This window comes from Poromitra crassiceps (genome assembly GCF_964638095.1).
Source record: "Poromitra crassiceps genome assembly, chromosome: 14".
Lineage (NCBI taxonomy): Eukaryota > Metazoa > Chordata > Actinopteri > Beryciformes > Melamphaidae > Poromitra > Poromitra crassiceps.
The window spans coordinates 35880490-35903921 of NC_139633.1; the positions used below are offsets into that span (position 1 = coordinate 35880490).

The window sequence follows — 23432 nt, forward strand, 5'->3', positions numbered from 1 at the left end:
TGGGTGGGTTGTGTCGGGTGTGTGTGAGTGTGTGCTAGCGAGTGTGCCTGTGTTAGATTTAGCATTTAGCATTTAGCGTTAGGTCAGGGTAGATAGGATCTGTGTAAAAAAAAAAAAAAAAGTGTGTGAAGCTGCAGTCTGCATAGAGTGTGTGTGAGACGCTGCAGTCTGTATGGAGTGTGTGTGAGACGCTGCAGTCTGCATGGAGTGTGTGTGAGACGCTGCAGTCTGTATGGAGTGTGTGTGTGAAGCTGCAGTCTGCATGGAGTGTGTGTGAGAAGCTGCAGTCTGCCTGGAGTGTGTGTGAGAAGCTGCAGTCTGCCTGGAGTGTGTGTGAGAAGCTGCAGTCTGCCTGGAGTGTGTGTGTGAAGCTGCAGTCTGCCTGGAGTGTGTGTGAGACGCTGCAGTCTGCATGGAGTGTGTGTGAGACGCTGCAGTCTGCATGGAGTGTGTGTGAGACGCTGCAGTCTGTATGGAGTGTGTGTGAGAAGTGTCTGTGTGTCTGTGTGTCTCTGTCTGTCTGTCTGTCTTGTGTGTCTGTTTTGTTAGACTAGCGTTAGTGTTAGACTAGCGTTAGACTAGCGTTAGTCTTAGATTAGCGTTAGTGTACAGTTAGACTAGCGTTAGTTAGTTTAGCTGTCATGCCCAAGGCCAGGCGTAAACGTGGTGGGCCGCTCCCAGGGCCTGGGCAGCTCACACTGCAACAGGCTCTCAGCCGTGCTGTTCGGGAGAGAGATCTCCCTGAAACAGACACGGATGAGCCCGAGGAGACAGCTTCATCATCTCCTGACGACGCCAGAGATGAGGAATGGCAGCCCCCTGGCCCTGGACCTAAGAGGCGAACATTCTTGGACGAGGCGGCTTCCAGAGGTTAGAACCTACATATAGGCTATAGATAGCCTACTTTATTGATCCTTTACAGGAAACTATTACTACTAAAGCTGTAAATGCCAGACGATTGTATGCATAGATGACTTCTCGATTGTTGACAAAAATGTGATATTGTAAGTTCTGATATTGTAAGTCGATTTGAATAAAAGCGTCTGCCAAATGCCGTAATGTAATGTAATGTCTAATAATAAAAAGAAGCAGGAGAAAAATAGAGGAGGTAGAAATGTAAAAAATAAAATAAACACACCCACACACCTTTTATTATTCATCAATTTATTTTCGTCAACACAAAGCTTGGTAAGAATAACGATCCTGCAATTAGTTAGCATACTAATAATACCATGTAAAATATTCAATTTCAGAGTTGGAGCACAGCTCGGAGGAAGATGACGACGATGTCACACGTCCCCCCAGCGTCACACGTCGTGCGCGCTTGACCTCCAGTGATGGTGAGATGAAGGCCATTTTAGAATTACAATTATTATTCATCTGATATTGAAAACAAACTTTTTTTCCTTCAAGAAATGTCAATATATTTTTATAAACTCACTTTTACTATACAGAAGAGTCGGAGGAGGAGGAGGAGGAGGAGGAGGAGGAGGAGGAGGAGGAGGAGGAGGAAGAGCAGCATCTGCCGGCATCTTCAAGCAAAAGAGGTGAGAAGATTATTGGATTTTGTCAAAAAGACAGCTTGTTTACATATCACAATTGTCTGAAGAAAAACCTTTTATTTCATTGTTTTCAGCGGGCAAGTCTCGTCCCTCCCTGGATCCTCCGAGCTGGCGGGATATGGCTGACTGGAGCCCCAAAACGCTGCCATTCACCGCAGTGCCAGGTCCCAGTGCGGCAGCATCACTGCAGTCCGACAAGCCTGTCGACTTTGTGGAACTGTTCCTCTGTGACGAGCTCATGTTGCTGATTGTTGATCAGACCAACAAGTACGCGGAACAGTGTATTGCTGTCATAGAGGAGCTGCGTCTGCCATACTCCAGGGTAAACGCCTGGCAACCGCTGACCCTGGTGGAGCTGAAGCGGTTTCTGGGATTGCTTTTCCTTACTGGCATCGTCAAGAAGCCGAGTTGGGCCGAGTATTGGTCTGTTGATGTGGCGCTTGAAACACCATACTTCGGGAGCACAATGCCACGCAACAGGTTCCAGCTCATTTGGCGGTTTCTCCACTTCAGCGACAATCGGGAGGTCGATGGCAGCGACCGGCTCCACAAGGTCCGTCTTGTCCTTGATCTGCTCCTCTCCAAATTCAAGGAGCTGTACCAGCCGTCACAAAACATCTCGGTGGATGAAGGGATGCTGCACTTTCGAGGACGACTACGTTTCCGTGTTTACAATCCTGCCAAACCCACCAAGTATGGAATCAAGAGCTACATACTGTGTGATTCAGCCAATGGTTACTGCTACGCCATGAAGCCATACTGTGGAACTCACAGTACCCTGCAGGACACCGTGCGCTTCCTCATTGCCGGCCTTGAGGGTTTTGGCTATCGCTTGTGGATGGACAACTTCTATAACAGCGAGTCAATGTGTCGTCTTCTCCTCGGCCTCCAGATCCACTCAGCTGGCACACTCCGTGTGAACAGGGGAGAACCGCCGTCCATCCGCGAGGTAACCACGTCTGACCTGGCAGTAGGTGAACAACGCGCTCGTCACAATGACACAGTGATGGTCCTGGCATGGCGAGACAAACGCATCGTCCGGATGATTTCGACGTTCCACCAGGATGAGATGACAACTGTGGCGGTGAGACAAAAAGGAAACAGTGAGAGAGTCCCCCAGAGGAAGCCAGCATGCGTGGTGGAGTACAACCAGTACATGAGTGGTGTGGATCGCCTGGACCAGAAGATCTCCTATTACCCCTTCATCAGGAAGACTGCAAAATGGAGCTCTAAGTTTGTCATGTACCTGATGCAGATTGCAATGAGCAATGCGTTCATTGTGTACAGGGCACGCAACCCAACGACCAGCTGCAGAACCCTGAAAGACTTCATCCTGTCTGTGGTCAAATCCTGGACCGCAGATCCCCCTCCTCCTCCGGCCCCTCCCCAACCTCCTCTTCCAGGAAGAACACCAGTCCACCCACGCAAACGGTCCGCTTCAGCGAGGCTGGATGTGGACTTCGCGGGACATGTGCCACTGCCAGTCGAAGTCCCAGCCACCAAAACCAAAATGTATCGAAAATGTGCGCACTGCGCAGCCAAGGGACTCCGAAAAGAGACCAAGTACGTTTGCCCTGGCTGTGACCACGTACCTCTCTGCCTGTACCCGTGCTACTTTGAGTATCACTCACAGTGATACTTTCCCCGACCCACCCCCCACCCCCCCACCCCCGCTTCAGCCAGTGATGCAGTGTTTAGTTTAGTTTAGTTAGTGTCAACGAGTGTGTGGGCAGTCCATCAAGCTTTAGTATGTTTATTTGCTTTGACAGTTGAAAAGTAGAGACACTGGAGAGAAAGCTGTAGCGGGATTCAGTCCTTCAAGACTACAGTAACGTTACCTCCAAACACAAACTGCCTGCTGTCTGACTGTTGTCAAGCCGTCCAATAGCAGTGTCATTACTGTAACAAGAATAGTAGCAGTTGTAACACAGTAATAGCATCAGTCATGTGTATGCCTTTTTTTCATAAAATGTGTTGGTTCTTTTGAAAAAAAAAAAAAAAAAAAGCTGGAATCAAATATTTGTAGAAAATAAATGGAAGATTCTTTTCACATACTTGTTGTTATTGACTTGAGTTGAGTTTTTCAACCTTTCGTTTGAGGTATTGCATTTTGTTCAACTCTAAGCAGAATTTATTCTGTGGGCTATTATGAAAATACTATGCATAAAAATGTGTTTTATTTGGAAACTACTTTGAAGGTTTTTTTGAAGAAAAGAATACACTGCATGAAATGTTGTGGTGGAATATTTGATTGTTACACACCAAATGAAAGCTTAGGAAGTGTACTTTCATCATCAAAAAAAAATAAGTTGATACCATGTTTCTTTATGGAGAGATGGCCTGCAACATACACCTTGATGCCATAAAAAGGAGCATCTTGAAGTTGGACTAAGCTGTTTTCAAATATTTGTAAAAAATAAATGAAACATTCTTTTTACATATTTTCTCCCCCAAGGTAAAGTAGACATTCCAACCTTTCATTTAGGTATAGCATTTTATCACACTTGAAGCAGAATTCATTCTGTGACCTTTGTTTACATAAAAGTGTGTTTATCTCGAAAAGTAAAAAAAAACAGCAGAAAACCCTTGAAAGTGCTCTTCCTGCAGAGGCTGTCATTTCATAATGGAACTGTCTAGAAACAAAATTTCTTCTTTGAGAGAAGCAGGAGTGTCCAATGTTTCATTTGAGTCCAGTCCTGTCAATATAGCCCTAATAGAAAAAATTCTATAGCTGTTTTCAACTGAATGGAAGTGAACCTGGCACAGGCTCCAGACAATTTTACTGAAGCGCTGTGGCACTCAATGTGTTAACTGTGGCGGGGTTCTGCAATACTGGGTGTCAGTGACGTCACGCTGATTGGTCCTATAGCAACTGAGGTCACACATGTAAACATTGACTCGTAACAATGATGATGAGGATGTTTGTAACAGTGCAGATTAGAAGAACAAGGTGCTCTTGCTTGATGAAAGCTTTCCAGTTGTAACGTGTTGTTTTCTGCTCTGATCATTTAGTATACTTGTCTTTAAAACAAGTTCCAGGACTCCTGTTTTCTACCTGTTCTACCTACATTTTCACTAATATACTCCCCTTTCTCTTTTTTGAGCATATTATTTAGCAATATACATAATATTCTAGTTGGATGCCTTTGTTACCTCCAATGGTTTGTGAATTAAAATAAAATTATTTCAGTTATTTAAAATACATGATTTATCTGTCCAATCCAATCGATTCAGCGTCCTCTAAAACGTCTTTTGGCTGAAACATCATCATCGGCCCCACCGGGAGTTGAGATGTGGCCACTTCTGGCTTAAACAGCCATTTTGAATTTTGACAATGCCAGAAATGGATTCAGCATCCTCAATAACCGCCCAAACCACTCCAATATTCTCCAAATCAGCCAAGCAGTTGCTGAAATATTGTCCATATAGTTGATTATGCTAATTGATGCTAATTATGCAAATTTCTCAACATATGCAAGTTTAGCATCTAGCTGTAATTATATGATGGGGACCCATACTGTACATTTCTAACATAAGGTTTTGGGTACTCAACATTTCCTGGTTCACAACATGGGCTCTGTAGGCTGTCAAGTAGACTAAAGTCAAAAATCTGTTGATCTTCTTGTTCCTTCAGTTGGATGTCTGAGCTTCACTGTGCAGAATGATGTGTGCAGAGTTTGACACTAGAAGACTGCATGTTTACACAATCATCTGCTGAAAGTGGAACGTTTCTCTGAGCTCACTGAAAAGGCCGTTTTCAACCAGCATGATTCATCACATCACTGGAGCCAATCCCTGTCCAGTATTCAGCAGTTAAAGCCATTGTTTGTATGCTGTGATTGGCTAGTTATGTTCTAGATAACCCTCATTGGTTGCTTTGGAATTTTTAATGAGGGAAAAGGAGGCGAGGTCATTTAACCTTTTTTTGTAGAGAAAACCATCAGGCACAAATTATTGTTCAAAGTGGAGTATTTGATATACATCTTAAACATGACATTAGGGCGTCCTTAATGTCTCTGAGTGTAACTTAAAACCCATGCTGAGCTCTCAGTTATGTCTGGGCCGTGTAGGCCAGCATACTTTTTGCTGAAAAGAAAAAGAAGTGAAGCTAGTGCCATAAGCAGTGCAGCGTTTCAACCTTTTTGGCCTGTGTTGGGACAACGCACGTCACCGCTGCATATGCAGAGTGGTGAACACTTCAACTAAAGAATGATTTCCTCTTTTCAGGTTGTATCTCGTCGTAAGGGCCTTTCTGGTTGTGCGGAGTTTGCATGTTCTCCCCGTGCTCCCCCAGGGGGTTCCTCCGTATATAACCCCCCCCCACTAAAAACATGCAGAAGATCAGATCGTCATCGTCATCCGACCAGTGACGACAACATCCGAAGTTGGTCCCCGGGCGCTGTACGAGAAAGCGACCACTGCTCCTGGCCTGCCCCTCGGAGGAAAGGACATGCCTGGATGGGTTAAATGCAGAGGACACTTTTCACCGGCCACTGTCAGCATGAGTGTGTTGTGGCCGCATGCATGTGTTGTGGTGTTCGTGTGACAATAAAAGACGGGGCTTGTCCCGTTACGAGAGTTACGAGTTTCGTGTAATTATCAGAGGCAGAAAACTATGCAATATTTTACAAAAACATCTGAAAAAAATACATAAATTTGTCTGAAATAAATTTGCTTTTTTCCTATCCAATTAATAATCTTGCGACTTCCCAAATGATCTTGTGACCTCCTGTGGGGTCCCAACCCGCACGTTGAGAACCACTGCCGTAAATAGTGAATCCTGGTGGACTCACACAAATAGACAGAGACAAAATTGAGACAAAATTGTGCAACTACCTCACAACCAATCAAGATGCTTGAATAATTATATATTACCATTACTAGTGTTAAGACGGCAGGCCCCCTTTACAGCTGTTTAATTTAATTAATGCTGCATTCAGTCCTGTGGGATTGATGGTACAGTGCACTCCTGTTATTAGTGATCAGTGATCACCTTGGGACGGGTCAAATTGATCACTATAAGCAGATGATCATTATAACCGATTCTTTCCCCTTTTTCTTTATTTCTCATGCAGATTACCATGTAATTGACATTTGTATATTTATTACATGAATACAGTACATATAAAGTAAAGGAATGTTATTGACTTTAAAAATCCATACAGTAAGTTAGGCCTCCAGCTGTTTCAAACACAGTGGTCTTGCGTAGAGTGAGATGCCGCCATCTCTCGCCAGGGCTCCCTTGAAAATGAGAGCTTGCTCTCAAGGGACTTTTTCCCTGTATAAACAAAGGTGAAATAAAAAAAATAAAATAAAAAAAATAAAAAATAAAAAAATATACAGAGAGACATGCATCAAGTATCACTGCTGTATCTCGTTGGCTCATTTTTGGCAGTTTGTAAGTAAAAAATAATAAAACTACCGGTACTGTAGTTTAAAAAAAAATTCCATTGTTCTCAGGTGAGACAAGATATCGTCCGCGAACTTCAGGAGCTTGACGGACTGGTGACTGGAGGTGCAGCTGTTGGTGTACAGACCGAAGAAGTAGGGAGAGAGGACACCGCCCTGGGCAGCACCGGTGCTGATGGACCGAAAGTCAGTTATGTCAACTAATCAATGTCAACTAATCAATACTGTATTCTAATAGATAAAGGAGTGAGGATAATGCCTTACTTTTAGCTATGCAGTGTTCTAAGCAGACCGGATGGCATCCAGCAGATGATAGAAGGCTCATCCATAAGAGACTTGAGACTTGACTTGCAAACAATGACTTGTGAGCATCTGTCACCTTTAGTTACATTTGAACAAATCACCCTCTGTTATTGACAACATGTTTATTACAAAATAGTACAAGCTTTGTCAATAAATAACAGTTTCAAAATGTGCTGATAGCATCACTATAAAATCTAATATCATGCATCTGTGTTGGTCCCAGTCCAAAGCCTTTCTATGACCTGCTTCAATGTAGTAAAATAACCTGCTTTCTAGTTTGCTGAGAGCTGTAGGAGGTGTCAGAGCTGTAGGAGGTGTCAGAGCTGTAGGAGGTGTCAGATGGACTCAAAGTTTGGCCAGCCGCTGTAGCATTTTGAAGCATCAATATATCATTGTTAACTGTGATGGTGGAGACGATTGTTCTCACACCAGTAGTAAAGTTCTAGTGTTTCTGAACATTAAGACTACATTTCCCATAAGCCCCGTTGTTTCCTAAATGTCTGAATATGAATGTTGCATTGATTTATTGTAGCCTGGGAACCTGACGAATCTGCGAGCTCATGTTTAACCGTCGGGCCAATCACAACCGTTTATCAAATATATTGTTACGTTGATACATTGACTGACAGAGGAGAGCCAGAGATGGTTCGAAGCACGTGAGCTATGTCACACGTTTTGTTGCTCTGATTGGTTGTAGGTCCAATTGTGTTCGATTGCATTTTACTGGGCATGTTGATTGATGACTGGGCTCATGGAAATCAAAATTGAACAGAGAATTTCCAGACTCATTCGCATTTGCGAATTGGCCTGGCGATGTCAGGCTAGATTTATTGATGTCAAAAAATGTTAGAATATGTCTAATATATACAGTTAATTTAACATATTGAGTCAAATTTTACTTTAACATAATGAACTCCAATCAAAATGTACCATGTACTGAGTGATGTTGCCGTGTGTTCATCCCCACCCTGTTACCGCGCCACACTGAGGAGGTCAAAGGTCAACTCTGTGACATCAAAGGCGAGGTGCTGATGGGCGGGCTCGAGGAAGACCTGCGGGGTTCGTGATTGGCTGGCGGCTTGCTGGGCGTGTTTGAGGGCATCCAGTGTGTCATAGATGACTCTGGCCCGCTGCTCCTCAGAGGGCGGGTCCGCCCAGCGGGGGCACGGCAGCGAGGGGCAGTGGAGAAGGTAGTAGACTGATGACATGTAGGTCTTAATGAACTCCTGTTTCACATGGAGAAAGTCTCTCTGCAAACAAACAATAATAATAATACAAATTAATGGATTAAGTTTACAGTATTAACTATTATTAAACACAGGGAGGAAGGAACGGTTCATACACAAAGTCAGTAGTCTGCAATAACTGTATGTACTGTATACACACACGCACATCGTAACACTTTGCAATAATAGTACATTAATTAAGGGTTAGTTAATGATAATTAAGCATTAGCTAACCCATAATTAACCATTATTAAACATTAACTAAACATTAATGAAAGTGTTACCCAGAAAGGATTTACCAGAATGGAATTATGTTAACATTTTGGTAGAGAAAAGCCAGCAGGTCAGAAGACACACATGGACAGGCAGCATTACAGCACTATCTACAGGTTAGTATAGGTATTACACGCGCAGGTGCACACACACACACACACACGCACGCACACACACACACACACACACACACACACACACAGAGTCTGACCTTCTGCGCTCTGCTCATGTTGCTCTCAGCATCCAGCCAGGCGCTCTGAGGGAAAACACCAGTCAGTCAAACAATAAAACTCCACATCAGCCAGAGCACCAAAAGTCAATCAATATAACCAGTCAACAAGTCAGCCAATCAGTGAGCCAGTCATAACCAGTCAACAAGCTGAACTGTGTATGGATATATAGAGTATGGATATCACATTTTCAAAAGGTTTTCCTCATCGAGTCTGGAATCACACCTGATTCAAGGATTATGAAACAAGTCAATGTTATGTTATTATGTGGAGTGCTGTGCTGAACAGTGCTGCTGGACACTACAGGGAGGGGCAAGTTAACACCGGCCGTCACTGTTCCTTGTTGTTCTGTATTCAAAGTTGACAAAGTCGACATAATATTCTGTCAGAAAAGAGTCAGGTTCACCAAAGCACCGTGAAGTTGTTCTCTGTCGTCCCCCTGACAAGCATCATCACAGGGCAGCCTGACAGCTGAATACTGTATGTATGTATGCCAGTATGAAGCTCTGCCTACTGACCCTGACAGCATCCAGCAGGTCTGACTGGTCCAACAACACAGGGAAGGTAGACAGCACAGGACTGCACATCACATCTGAGAGAGAGAGAGAGAGAGAAGAGAGAGAGAGAGAGGGCAGAGAGAGAGAGAGAGCAGAGAGAGAGAGAGAGAGCAGAGAGAGAGGGCAGAGAGAGAGAGAGGGCAGAGAGAGAGAGGGCAGAGAGAGAGAGGGCAGAGAGAGAGAGAGAGAGAGAGAGGGCAGAGAGAGAGAGAGGGCAGAGAGAGAGAGAGAGAGCAGAGAGAGAGCAGATAGAGAGAGAGGGCAGAGAGAGGGAGAGAGAGCAGAGAGAGAGAGGGCAGAGAGAGAGAGAGAGGGCAGAGAGAGCAGAGAGAGAGAGAGGGCAGAGTGAGAGAGAGAGGGCAGAGAGAGAGAGAGAGCAGAGAGAGAGAGGGCAGAGAGAGGGAGAGAGAGAGAGCAGAGAGAGAGAGAGAGAGAGAGAGAGAGAGGGCAGAGAGAGAGAGAGAGCAGAGAGAGAGCAGAGAGAGAGAGAGGGCAGAGAGAGGGAGAGAGAGCAGAGAGAGAGAGGGCAGAGAGAGAGAGAGAGAGAGAGAGAGAGGGCAGAGAGAGCAGAGAGAGAGAGAGGGCAGAGTGAGAGAGAGAGGGCAGAGAGAGAGAGAGAGCAGAGAGAGAGAGGGCAGAGAGAGGGAGAGAGAGAGAGCAGAGAGAGAGAGAGAGAGGAAAGAGAGAGAGAGAGAGGGCAGAGAGAGAGAGAGGGCAGAGAGAGAGAGAGAGCAGAGAGAGAGAGGGCAGAGAGAGGGAGAGAGAGAGAGCAGAGAGAGAGAGAGAGATGAGAGAGAGAGAGCAGAGAGAGAGAGAGGGCAGAGAGAGAGAGAGAGGGCAGAGAGAGAGAGAGCAGAGAGAGAGAGGGCAGAGAGAGGGAGAGAGAGAGAGCAGAGAGAGAGAGAGAGAGGAAAGAGAGAGAGAGAGAGGGCAGAGAGAGAGAGAGGGCAGAGAGAGAGAGAGAGCAGAGAGAGAGAGGGCAGAGAGAGGGAGAGAGAGAGAGCAGAGAGAGAGAGATGAGAGAGAGAGAGCAGAGAGAGAGAGAGGGCAGAGAGAGAGAGAGAGGGCAGAGAGAGAGAGAGAGCAGAGAGAGAGCAGAGAGAGAGAGAGAGAGGAAAGAGAGAGAGAGAGGGCAGAGAGAGAGAGAGAGCAGAGAGAGAGAGGGCAGAGAGAGGGAGAGAGAGAGAGCAGAGAGAGAGAGATGAGAGAGAGAGAGCAGAGAGAGAGAGAGGGCAGAGAGAGAGAGAGAGGGCAGAGAGAGAGAGAGAGCAGAGAGAGAGCAGAGAGAGAGAGAATAACAGCATCAGCAAAGCAGCACTGTTCCTGTACCCTGTACTACGAAGCTGTCTTAACAGACCCACGATCTGTCACTTTGATCTGGTTTGACTGAACAGGATCAAAGCTATCTAGTTTAACGATACTACGACGCTGGTTTTCTACTCGATAACTGAAGCTGGCTTTATCTGGGATCTGCCTGTGCACGCGCACGTTTTTCGCTCGTGCACAGGCGCGCGTCCACGCGAAAGAGATGCGCTAGCCAATCACATTATGAACAGCTGAGTTGATCCACGCCCACACCCATTTCCTCATTCAATGAAAGCGCAGTGGGATCAGAGATTTTTGCGGATATTTAATGTAACCTATGGCAGAATGAAAATCCGCGTTGGATATAGTCTGCGGAAGGACTGTCTAAAGCTGCCGCTTGTATTCACATCAGTCATTTGATTTACTTTGATCAGCGATTTCTGTCTCATACAGCAGCTTTGTGCGAGTGTAAATGTACATTAAATGTGTAATCTCAGTCTATAAATTTCCACAATCTGTAAGCCTATTTAGACCATAGATTTAGAAAGCATGCTCAATGAATAATGATCTCTATCACTCATTATGTGTGTGTGGTTGCACTGATCGAATAATTCATATATAGGCTATAATAATGATATCCTAATATAAAAGAGAAAACTGCTGAACTGAATTGAGACGATGCGGGCATACTTTTCATTGATAACTAGAACGACCGCAACGCGGACTTATGCCTCCGCCATTAGTTCATTCTTGAGTCCAAGTGGATGTTGGAGCCAAATAGGAAGAAATTGCATCAAGGCGTTTCTGTGCAGAATTGGATATTTGAGCCAAATGTGAAGAAATTTAGTCAATGTGTTACTGAGATATGGCGTTACCGAGCTTGAAAATGGCATTTGTTAGGTCACTGTGACCTTGACCTTTGACCTTTGATAACCAAAATGGAATCAGTTCATCCTTGAGCCTAAGTGAATGTTTAAGGCGAATCTGATGAAATTCCGTCCAGGCGTTCCTCAGATATCACGTTAACAAGCTTGAAAATGGCGTTTGAGAGGTCACAGTGACCTTGACCTTTGACCTTTGACCACCAAAATCTAAACAGATCATCCTTGAGCCTAAGTGAATGTTTAAGGTGAATCTGATGAAATTCCGTCCAGGCATTCCTCAGATATCGCGTTAACAAGCTTGAAAATGGCGTTCGAGAGGTCACAGTGACCTTGACCTTTGACCACCAAAATCTAATCAGATCATCCTTGAGCCTAAGTGAATGTTTAAGGCGAATCTGATGAAATTCCATCCAGGCGTTCCTCAGATATGGCGTTAACAAGCTTGAAAATGGCGTTCGAGAGGTCACAGTGACCTTGACCTTTGACCTTTGACCACCAAAATCAAATCAGATCATCCTTGAGCCTAAGTGAATGTTTAAGGCGAATCTGATGAAATTCCGTCCAGGCGTTCCTCAGATATCGCGTTAACAAGCTTGAAAATGGCGTTCGAGAGGTCACAGTGACCTTGACCTTTGACCTTTGACCACCAAAATCTAATCAGATCATCCTTGAGCCTAAGTGAATGTTTAAGGCGAAGCTGATGAAATTCCGTCCAGTCGTTCCTCAGATATCGTGTTAACAAGCTTGAAAATGGCGTTCGAGAGGTCACAGTGACCTTGACCTTTAACCACCAAAATCTAATCAGATCATCCTTGAGCCTAAGTGAATGTTTAAGGCGAATCTGATGAAATTCCGTCCAGGCGTTCCTCAGATATCGCGTTAACAAGCTTGAAAATGGCGTTCGAGAGGTCACAGTGACCTTGACCTTTGACCTTTGACCACCAAAATCTAATCAGATCATCCTTGAGCCTAAGTGAATGTTTAAGGCGAATCTGATGAAATTCCGTCCAGGCGTTCCTCAGATATCGCGTTAACAAGCTTGAAAATGGCGTTCGAGAGGTCACAGTGACCTTGACCTTTGACCACCAAAATCTAATCAGATCATCCTTGAGCCTAAGTGAATGTTTAAGGCGAATCTGATGAAATTCCGTCCATGCGTTCCTCAGATATCGCGTTAACAAGCTTGAAAATGGCGTTCGAGAGGTCACAGTGACCTTGACCTTTGACCTTTGACCACCAAAATCTAATCAGATCATCCTTGAGCCTAAGTGAATATTTAAGGCGAATCTGATGAAATTCCGTCCAGGCGTTCCTCAGATATCGCGTTAACAAGCTTGAAAATGGCGTTCGAGAGGTCACAGTGACCTTGACCTTTGACCACCAAAATCTAATCAGATCATCCTTGAGCCTAAGTGAATGTTTAAGGCGAATCTGATGAAATTCCGTCCAGGCGTTCCTCAGATATCGCGTTAACAAGCTTGAAAATGGCGTTCGAGAGGTCACAGTGACCTTGACCTTTGACCTTTGACCACCAAAATCTAATCAGATCATCCTTGAGCCTAAGTGAATGTTTAAGGCGAATCTGATGAAATTCCGTCCAGGCGTTCCTCAGATATCGCGTTAACAAGCTTGAAAATGGCGTTCGAGAGGTCATAGTGACCTTGACCTTTGACGTTTGACCACCAAAATCTAATCAGATCATCCTTGAGCCTAAAAATCTAATCAGATCATCCTTGAGCCTAAGTGAATGTTTAAGGCGAATCTGATGAAATTCCGTCCAGGCGTTCCTCAGATATCGCGTTAACAAGCTTGAAAATGGCGTTCGAGAGGTCACAGTGACCTTGACCTTTGACCTTTGACCACCAAAATCTAATCAGATCATCCTTGAGCCTAAGTGAATGTTTAAGGCGAATCTGATGAAATTCCATCCAGGCGTTCCTCAGATATCGCGTTAACAAGCTTGAAAATGGCGTTCGAGAGGTCACAGTGACCTTGACCTTTGACCACCAAAATCTAATCAGATCATCCTTGAGCCTAAGTGAATGTTTAAGGCGAATCTGATGAAATTCCGTCCATGCGTTCCTCAGATATCGCGTTAACAAGCTTGAAAATGGCGTTCGAGAGGTCACAGTGACCTTGACCTTTGACCTTTGACCACCAAAATCTAATCAGATCATCCTTGAGCCTAAGTGAATATTTAAGGCGAATCTGATGAAATTCCGTCCAGGCGTTCCTCAGATATCGCGTTAACAAGCTTGAAAATGGCGTTCGAGAGGTCACAGTCACCTTGACCTTTGACCACCAAAATCTAATCAGATCATCCTTGAGCCTAAGTGAATGTTTAAGGCGAATCTGATGAAATTCCGTCCAGGCGTTCCTCAGATATCGCGTTAACAAGCTTGAAAATGGCGTTCGAGAGGTCACAGTGACCTTGACCTTTGACCTTTGACCACCAAAATCTAATCAGAACATCTTTGAGCCTAAGTGAATGTTTAAGGCGAATCTGATTAAATTCCGTCCAGGCGTTCCTCAGATATCGCGTTAACAAGCTTGAAAATGGCGTTCGAGAGGTCATAGTGACCTTGACCTTTGACCTTTGACCACCAAAATCTAATCAGATCATCCTTGAGCCTAAGTGAATGTTTAAGGCGAATCTGATGAAATTCCGTCAAGGCGTTCCTCAGATATGGCGTTAACAAACATCCGTACGGACGGACGGACGGACAACCCGGATCCATAATGCCTTCGGCCTGGCTTCGCCGGCGGAGGCATAAAAACTAGCCTATTTTTGCTCATATATTGGCATACAGCCTACAGGACACAGTTCCAGCTGAAACATGCAAGAAGCCTGCATATTTATTATTGGGGCTATCCCATATTTATCCCATATCTATATTATATGTATAGGCTTTTCTGGCATGTAGGAGAATATCACCCTCACTCGTGTATGATATGCGCTGCGGTGATTAATAGTGATCATATTTCTCCACGCATCGTTGAGCTGTTAAGACATAAAGTGGTAAGTAGGCTTAATTTAATTATGTAACCTACAGAGCCACAAATGTTTTTCTTGTTCTATTCTCAGTTGAGTGCAATCTATTTTTCATATGGCGATCTTATATGAACGGTGAGTGACTCCAGAGAGCCGATTTTATGGGTCTGTCATGGATTTTGATCTTATCCTCTGAAGCTAACCTGGTCGGGACCAGGTTAGCTTTGCAGCATGAGTTGCCATGGTGATTAGAAGTTAACTTGCTTTGTAGTACGGCTAAACCAGGGTTAAACCTGAAGTTACCTCGCTAAACCACTAATCTTGCTTTGTAGTACAGGCTACTGAAGTCGCTAGAAGAAATGTGCAGGTTTTGTGTTGGTTTATTTTTGTTGTTGTTTTTGGAGTTTGTTTACCTGGTTTGTTGATGGTTTTGTTTGGCGTTTGTTTACCTGCACTCTGCATGGTGGGCCTGTCCATCAGCAGTGTGTCAGCCAGCAGCTGTCTGTGCAGAGCCAGCAGGTGGACGCAGCTCAGACAGTGCAGCAGAGAGTCTGGGAGGACACTGACAGGGGACGCATCAGAATCAGAATCAGAACCAGAATCAGCTTTATTGGCCAAGTATGTACACATACAAGGAAATTGGCTCCAGTTCACTTAACTCTCAATGTCCTCTCACACAAAAGAAAAAGAAAAAAGCATGCTCAGGCTAAAACAAACAAGAATCATACCATTAACCAGTGTTGGGGGTAACTCATTACAAAAGTAACATATTACATATATATATATTACTTTTAGCAGTAACTCAGTAATATAACTTATTACTTATTCACCTTATGTTCAGACCTTACAGTGGGCCAAATTCTTCCGGGTCCTATTAACACTTCCGGCGGTCACGGCGCCAAATATGAAAGAACGTCATGAAGAAGAGAGTTGTTTTTGTAGCGGACAGCGCAGGGTGTAAAACAAAGAACGTAGCCTACTACTTTGAGCTCGGTACACAGCAAGCAAGCAAGCGGAGTATCCACTGTTAGCCAGGTCAGATAACGTTTAATAGCGTCGACAATGACGAGCACTTTCTTGTAAAACATACCTGGACTCCAACAAAGAAAGCCTCAGAAGGTTTTCTGTCCTCCGAGCGCAGCTCGAGCCACTTACGTCTATAAGACCCGCAAACGTTAACGTAATTCCCTGGAATGCGAGAATTAACAAGCCAGTTACATGGCGTTGCATTCTTAGACATTGCCGTTTGCTTTTATTTGGTATGTTACATACAATTGGCTAAACTATTAGTTAATTCAGAGTTAGATTATATTGGAGCAGCCAGCCATTTTTTTTTCTTTCTTTTTTTGCCGGAAGTCGTCGAACGACCACACAACCAGGTCAAATGGGCGTGGCTACATAAGGTGAATAGGATTTCAGTAATATTATACCAGTTACTTTGTCAAGTAACTCAAGTTACAAATTGAGTTACATTTTTTGAATCCAAGCACATATTTAAATAATTTCCTAATCAAACGGTGTATTATGCAAATAACCACTACAGATGACAATAACAAAGGAAAAGGATCACATTTAGAATTTTTGATTGTTTACACTGACTTCAAGATGATTGAAATAATTTTTCGGGATGTTCCGGGGTGACGATGTCATTCTGATACTGCTGTTATTACAGTGAAAGTAATGCAAAAGCAGTGTAATAAGTAACGAGTTACTCTACAGACAGTAATATTGTACAGTAACCTATTACTTTTAAATGAAAGTAACTAGTAGCATGTAGTATATTACATTTTGAAAGTAACTTGCCCAACACTGCCATTAACTCACAGCACAAACCTGATGAAGCTGCTACAGCGAAACGCGTCGTTTGCTGAATAAATCACAGTAAAGCTATACTTCAGTGTGCGGTGGTACCTTCTTTTGTTTTGTGCCTTGTACCTGCAACCTACCAGCACCTGATCATTCCACTGGCTGTGCGTGGGGACTCTCCTTTCTCTTCATATATATATATATATATATATATATATATATATATATATATATATATATATATATATATATATATATACTGTAGTTCAAGACAGGATCAAGGTGGATCCTTGCTTTCTGTTGTACAACCTGCATCATTTGTCTTCAATCAGTCATGCGCGCACGTGACCGTCACAATTTCTCAAAGCAGCATATATATATATATATATATAGTTTTATATATATTTATCAAAAGAAGAACTATATTGCACAAAATATATAAATTCAAGCACTCTATTTATTTTTTTACTTGAAAGGCCTTGATTCCCCCCCTCCCTCAAATGCACAAACTTTTAAGGACTTCAAGGAGCCATGGGAACCTTGTAACACACAGAACCCTGTAACACACACAGAACCCTGTAACACACACAGAACCCTGTAACACACAGAACCCTGTGACACACAGAACCATGTAAAACACAGAACCCTGTAACACAGAACCCTGTAACACAGAACCCTGTACCACACACAGAACCATGTAACACACAGAACCCTGTAACACACAGAACCATGTAACACACACGCCCAGATCTTTCCAGAAGCTACAATGGAGTGTGACAGCAGACAATGTTTCAGTCATCTCAAACATCAACGTAAACGTCAGGTTTTGGTGTCAGTCCCAAAACTTCAACAATCATACAGGGAGAAATCCATCGTAGGCATGGGTCGCTTTGAAAATGTTGAAACCAGTTCGATATTCCCCAAAAAACATATCAAACCGGTATATCGAATTTTACCAAAAACATATATATATCTATATCTATATCTATATATACGTATATATATATATAGTGTACCCCATAAATGACTGTAATGCGACTGCAGTTGGTATAGCTATAATGCACCTCTAAGCCAACCAGCACTAACACTGAATAAAAATAAGCAGAACCATTTAACTGTAACAACACAGTTTTTATTTCTCATAACTATTCAGCTTAACTTTTCTTCAAACATCAACATAATAAACAAAATAAGACTTTTCCCTACTAGTGCAACTTGAGAAGAGGCTAATACGAAAAATCCCTAACCGTAATTTTTTTTTTTTTTTTTCATATAATATTTTTGTTGTTTTTTTCGGTTCGCACGTGATCAAACCGGTTTGGGCTCGTACACCGAACCGAACCGGTAAAGCCGGGAATAGCCCATGCCTAATCCATCATAGAAGAGGAGACATCACAAGACTGTGGAGTTCTAACAGTGTAATAAGGGCCAATCCCATGTCTTACTTGTACCCCTATGCCCCGGGTTTTTGGACTAACCCCCCAGAACAGTTAGGAGGGGTACTGCTTGAAATCTAGCCCTATGAAATGGGACAACCCTTGGAGATTCTGATTCATCATCAGTAGTCAGACAGACGCCACCAGTTTGTTGCCAGACATCAAATCTATTTAGAATCAGAATCAGCTTTATTGGCCAAGTATGTCATTTGACTGCGGTATATGTTGCTCTCAATATTCTTACACAGGGAAAAAGAAAAGCTAAGCAAACTATGCATACAAGCTAAAACAAACGGCTATTTACATTATAAACAATAGGTGTGAGGTAGAAGGACCATTATAAAATGGCTCTCTCAAATCAAGCAATCTGATTGGTTCACAGCCATTGTATAATTCCAGTAACCGAGTTCAATAACCCATGGCCATGGGTTATTGGTTACCATGGCAACTCTCTTACTAAATGGCAGTGCTGCGCTCGAGACAAACAGCTTTCTCCTGATCTGCTGTATGGAGGGTCACTAGTCGTCATTATGGACGCATGATGGCGCAACTCTCTTACTAAAAGTACCTCAAAAACAAAATGGCGGAGACAACTTTCAGATCCTTGTGAATCGATCTTCGCTTATAACTTTACTAATACTTCGCAGAAAATGATGATTTGTACAAGAATAGACGCGGGCTGAACCCCTCTCTCGCGCGCCCTCACTCTTAACCCCGCATTTCTAAATAAGACGTAACGTTACTTGGTCAGCATACGGCTCTGGTGTCGGGCTTTGGAAAAGCTCTGAGCCAAGCGCCAGGATTGGCCAATGTCGACTTCAGTCTCCAGAACGATCCAATCAAATCACCCGCACGTCTATCTTCTTGCTAGAGGTCCCGCCTTACAGTATTGTTTCAACTGACTCTATCAGAATAAAATGCCAGTCGGACTTATAGTATTATTATTATTATATTATTATACTTGGAACCCTTTTATAAAAGCAATATAGCACTCGAGCAGCGTGTGTTGTGAAATATATCACACTGATAAGCTGTTATCCCACTCGGCCTGCGGCCTCGTGGGATAACAGCTTATCAGTGTGATATATTCATCACAACACACTAGCTCTCGTGATATATTGCTTAATTATAAATATGTATATAAGAAAAAAAAAGAATCGTATATCTATGTACACTACAGTGTAAGTATATGCAAGCAACACTGGACTGCAAACAAGGCTAGAAGTCAGATATTGCACAGTTGTATATGGATCTATATAAGCAAAGCTTTGAGACAGTAATTGCACATTAAGTTATTAAGTTATTGAGACACAGCTTATCCATCAAAGGGGGAAATGCAACATGGAAATGGGCTCTGATGCACAATCAGCCTTAAAGGGATACGCCAACATTTTGAGAGTTTAGTACATGCCTTTATCTTCACTCTGCGTGCAGTACAAACTGTGGTAGAGCCCTCACTGCTACTTAGCTTAGCGCTACGCAGACTATGGTACTTTTGCCTACTCCAATTCAGTCGCCCAAAATACACATTCCAACAGTACCAGAAACACTCACATGTACATGTTGTGACTTGTGTACTCATCATGCGATGAAATAATAATCCAAAGTAGGATGGTTAGGATATTTTTGGGGCCGGTGTGCATGCACAGCAGGGCCCTTACATTCCACTCAGTCGCCCAGACCATTTTAGCACGGATTCAGGCGTTGTAATGTCTTTCCACTTTCCAGTCCGGTAGGTGGCGGTAATGCACCTCTGGCTAATATTGTGAGAGTTCCACAAGAGCCGGTCGTCGGACATTTCGGCGAGTCGACGTAATCGATGATGACGCGCCCCAATCGTCACAAAACAAAAATAGTGTAGCTCATGTTAGCGGCTAACTGTTACTTGTCGTTACTTTACATGGCAGTAAAATGCCACTGAATGACCAAATTGATTTAACTTTTAACGATTTCGATTTCCACTTTCCATACGGACCGCCAGCATTGGTTAGTTGTTAACGTCGTGACAATTTATAACGTTTATAACGTACTCCGACCGGTTTGCGGTGTTGCACAATAGCTCCAACCCCTGGTTGTATTCAGACTGATAGTATAAACCGGAAGCTGGAGCACGTTATAAACATTATAAATATAGTCACGTTATAAACTAACCAATGCTGGGGGTCCGTATGGAGAGTGGAAATCGAAATGGTTAAAAGTTAAATCAATTTGGTCATTCGGTGGCGTTTTACTGCCATGTAAAGTAACGACAAGTAACAGTTAGCCGCTAACATATTAGCCACATTACCCATCAGCGGAGCGTCATTTGACGTCAGCACACTCTTCCAAACGTCGCGTGCCTCATTCCAGTCGATTCCAGTGGGCATTCCCATGCTTTCACATGGACCCATGTTGGGTGTGGATGCTACTGACAGTCTTGTGTCTAAATGATGTGTGTACAGTCCAGTGTGTGACCATCTTACATGGAGCATTTTGTCTTTCTCCAAAATTAAGAGCACTGTTACTGAAAATTGCACACCATTGTACTGTTAAGATGATGCTTTTATGTTGGACTGCTGCTGCTAAACTCAGTTGACATTGCACAAGGTTTTTGGTATTCCTCCTGAAAGTGACTTGAATTTAATTTATTCTACTATTTTATTTTGAATTGCACTATATTCATTTTATTTGAGGACAAGCTCTTGCTTTAATTTTATTTGATAGATTTTATGTTGGACTGTTAAAGAGAATGAGATGGTTAAATAATATAGACATCAGCAGGTGGTGGTGGAGGTGAGAGAAAATATTAGTGTTTTACCTATATGGCTACATCTGGGCAAGAGCAGTGCCACTCACTCAGCAAATTGATGGTTAAGACTGAAAAACAGTCTAATCTTAACACATTCACTGCCAGACGTTTTTTTTTACTGTAGGTAGGTTCTGCCAGAGTTTTTTTTTTGAGGATTCTGGCTCATCTTTCAAGACCCGAGGATTCTTTTCTGCTAAGATTTTGTGAACACACAATATCTCAAAAGAACTAATAGAATGTGTGCTTTCTCTGTCTAAAAGAGTTAGTTTGTAGAGTTAGTAGTTATGTAAGCATTAGCAGTTGAATACTGCATGGTTTCAGCGTCAGAAAAATTATTCAGAGATAAACGGCTTTTTGTGAAATTCGATAGAACAGTCACTTTAACCATTCATTTTTGGCATCAGTAAGACGTCAGACATCTAAACAATAGTTTTGAACAGTAATTTCCTCCATAACAGCAGGAAACCCCCCTCTGCTTCCAACTCCTCCATCCGTGGGCGTTCTTCTTGGCTGCAGCGGCCGTGTCACAAGCTTGTCACCAGACTCACTGCTTTGCTGCTGCTGCTGCCTGTCTGCGCGGCCGCTGTTTGAGGAAGTCTGGATGGACTCGCTCGCTTCTTGGAGTTTTGGTTGAGAGCTTTGATGAAGCTTTTGCGATTCTGGTCATATTTATGCTGCGTGTTTCAAAGTGTGTTCCACCTGTAATCTATTATGCAAATTTGCAATCCCGCATCGCCAGCAATCAGCGCGAAAACGAAAGCGTTTTCGCCAATCCATTTTCATGAGAATGGCTGCTTTTTGCTTGCCTTCCTCTAGTCAGGAGAGCACTGTCGCCACTTAGTGGGTCGGTGGAATGGGTTGTAAACGTTCGGTGGCTCCAATAATTATATAAGAGATGTAAAAGGGTTAGATGCACATCCCACGGTCAAAAAAAAAAAATGCATTTTTTTGACGGAGTAATACGTCAGTGGCAGTCAACCGTTGGATTTTTTTTGACGGAGTAATACGTCGTTGGCAGTGAACGTGTTAATGTAAATGGTCCTCTAATCTGGTTTCAAGGGGCCAAAAAAAATTTGCGCGGCGCCCCAATGACTCAATACACCTTGGCAGAGTTCTGCACTTTACTGAGCACACCGGCCCTATGCCAGGTTTCGACCTGGCCTTGTTTTAAATATTTACTATCAAAGAAAATGCTTACATTTATGTTTTCTTTTAGCCTTAGCCACCATCTTGCCGATGATTCGCAAGGCATTCTGGGAGATTTCTCATAACCTACCTCTGAAGAAGCTCTGTTTGGTGGGCTATATAGTCCTACCACTTCACCCTAGCCCTCTGTCCCAACAAGAATGGGGACACTCTACCAGGACACGTCTCTGTCCCAACAAGAATGGGGACACTCTACCAGGACACGTCTCTGTCCCAACAAGAATGGGGACACTCTACCAGGACACGTCTCTGTCCCAACAAGATTGGGGACACTCTACCAGGACACGTCTCTGTCCCAACAAGAATGAGGACACTCTACCAGGACACGTCTCTGTCCCAACAAGAATGAGGACACTCTACCAGGACATGTCTCTGTCCCAACAAGAATGAGGACACTCTACCAGGACACGTCTCTGTCCCAACAAGAATGAGGACACTCTACCAGGACACGTCTCTGTCCCAACAAGAATGGGGACACTCTACCAGGACACGTCTCTGTCCCAACAAGAATGAGGACACTCTACCAGGACACGTCTCTGTCCCAACAAGAATGGGGACACTCTACCAGGACACGTGAACGCATCAAACGAGGGTTAAGGGCTAAGTGATAGGGGCAAGGGGTGTATTGGGATTGGGCCTAAGTGGATGTGAGGGTGGATCTTTCCTTGAAGGCTGAACACATCATCCACTGGGTGTGTTAAAGCTCTCCAGTGGTTCTCTCACCTGAGCTGGGTTCTGGTCCGACTTTTGGCTGATTTCAGTTTGACGATCAGCTTGGGCTGCCGCCTGGCCAGCAGCATCTGCTGCAAAACACCAGCTGGAGCTGAGAGAGGAGAGGAGGAGAAGAGAGGAGTGGAGTGGAGAGGAGGAAAGGAGGGGAGGGGAGAATATATTAATAGAGGAGAGGAGGAGAGGAGATGAAGAGAGGTGGGGAGAGGAGGAGAGGAGATGAAGAGAGGAGGGGACAGGAGAGGACAGGAGAACACAAATGGGGAGAGGAGAGGAGATGAGATTTCACAAATGCACTTGCCAATTTGAAAAGAAGGCTGCTTCTCTCCAGAGACTGTTTAGAGTGAGAAGGCTCAACTGTCTGTATCAGTGTTGTTGTTTTTTACCTTTATTTATACAGGGGGAGTCTCACTGAGAGCAATGCTCTCTTTTTCAGGAGCGCCCTGTTTACATTCACACACACCTTCACACCTGGAAGCTCACCAGTACAACCACAGTCTGATCTGATGGCCACTGAGCAGCTCCACTGGAGCAGTCTGTGCATTATTGTACTTGTAGGTAATGATGATAATGTTTGTGTATAAGGACCACACAATTACAACTACATTTTTATGATGTGTAACTTAATTTGTCATGTATTGTATCAACTGTCCAATAAACTAAACTAAAGAATGATGAGCTCTGCTGCTCCTTCTCACCTCCTCTGGTTACTGAAGCCTCCATCGC

At 43.6% G+C, this 23432-nt stretch overlaps 1 protein-coding gene across 1 annotated transcript in view; it reads right to left on the reverse strand.

The window, feature by feature from the left end:
- Window positions 1-8245: 8245 nt before the first annotated feature.
- The window catches only part of LOC310789456 (nephrocystin-1-like), a gene marked incomplete at its 3' end in the record, with an annotated part of 55112 nt that continues 39925 nt past the window's right edge, over window positions 8246-23432 (reverse strand). The window contains exons 15-20 of the mRNA XM_083651099.1: window positions 23405-23432; window positions 22701-22800; window positions 15191-15303; window positions 9522-9595; window positions 8985-9029; window positions 8246-8524 (exon numbers count right to left, since the gene is read on the reverse strand). The exon at window positions 23405-23432 is cut by the window's right edge and continues 49 nt beyond it. Coding sequence (XP_083507225.1) covers window positions 8246-8524; window positions 8985-9029; window positions 9522-9595; window positions 15191-15303; window positions 22701-22800; window positions 23405-23432 — 639 coding nt within the window. The remainder of the gene's footprint in view (window positions 8525-8984; window positions 9030-9521; window positions 9596-15190; window positions 15304-22700; window positions 22801-23404) is intronic.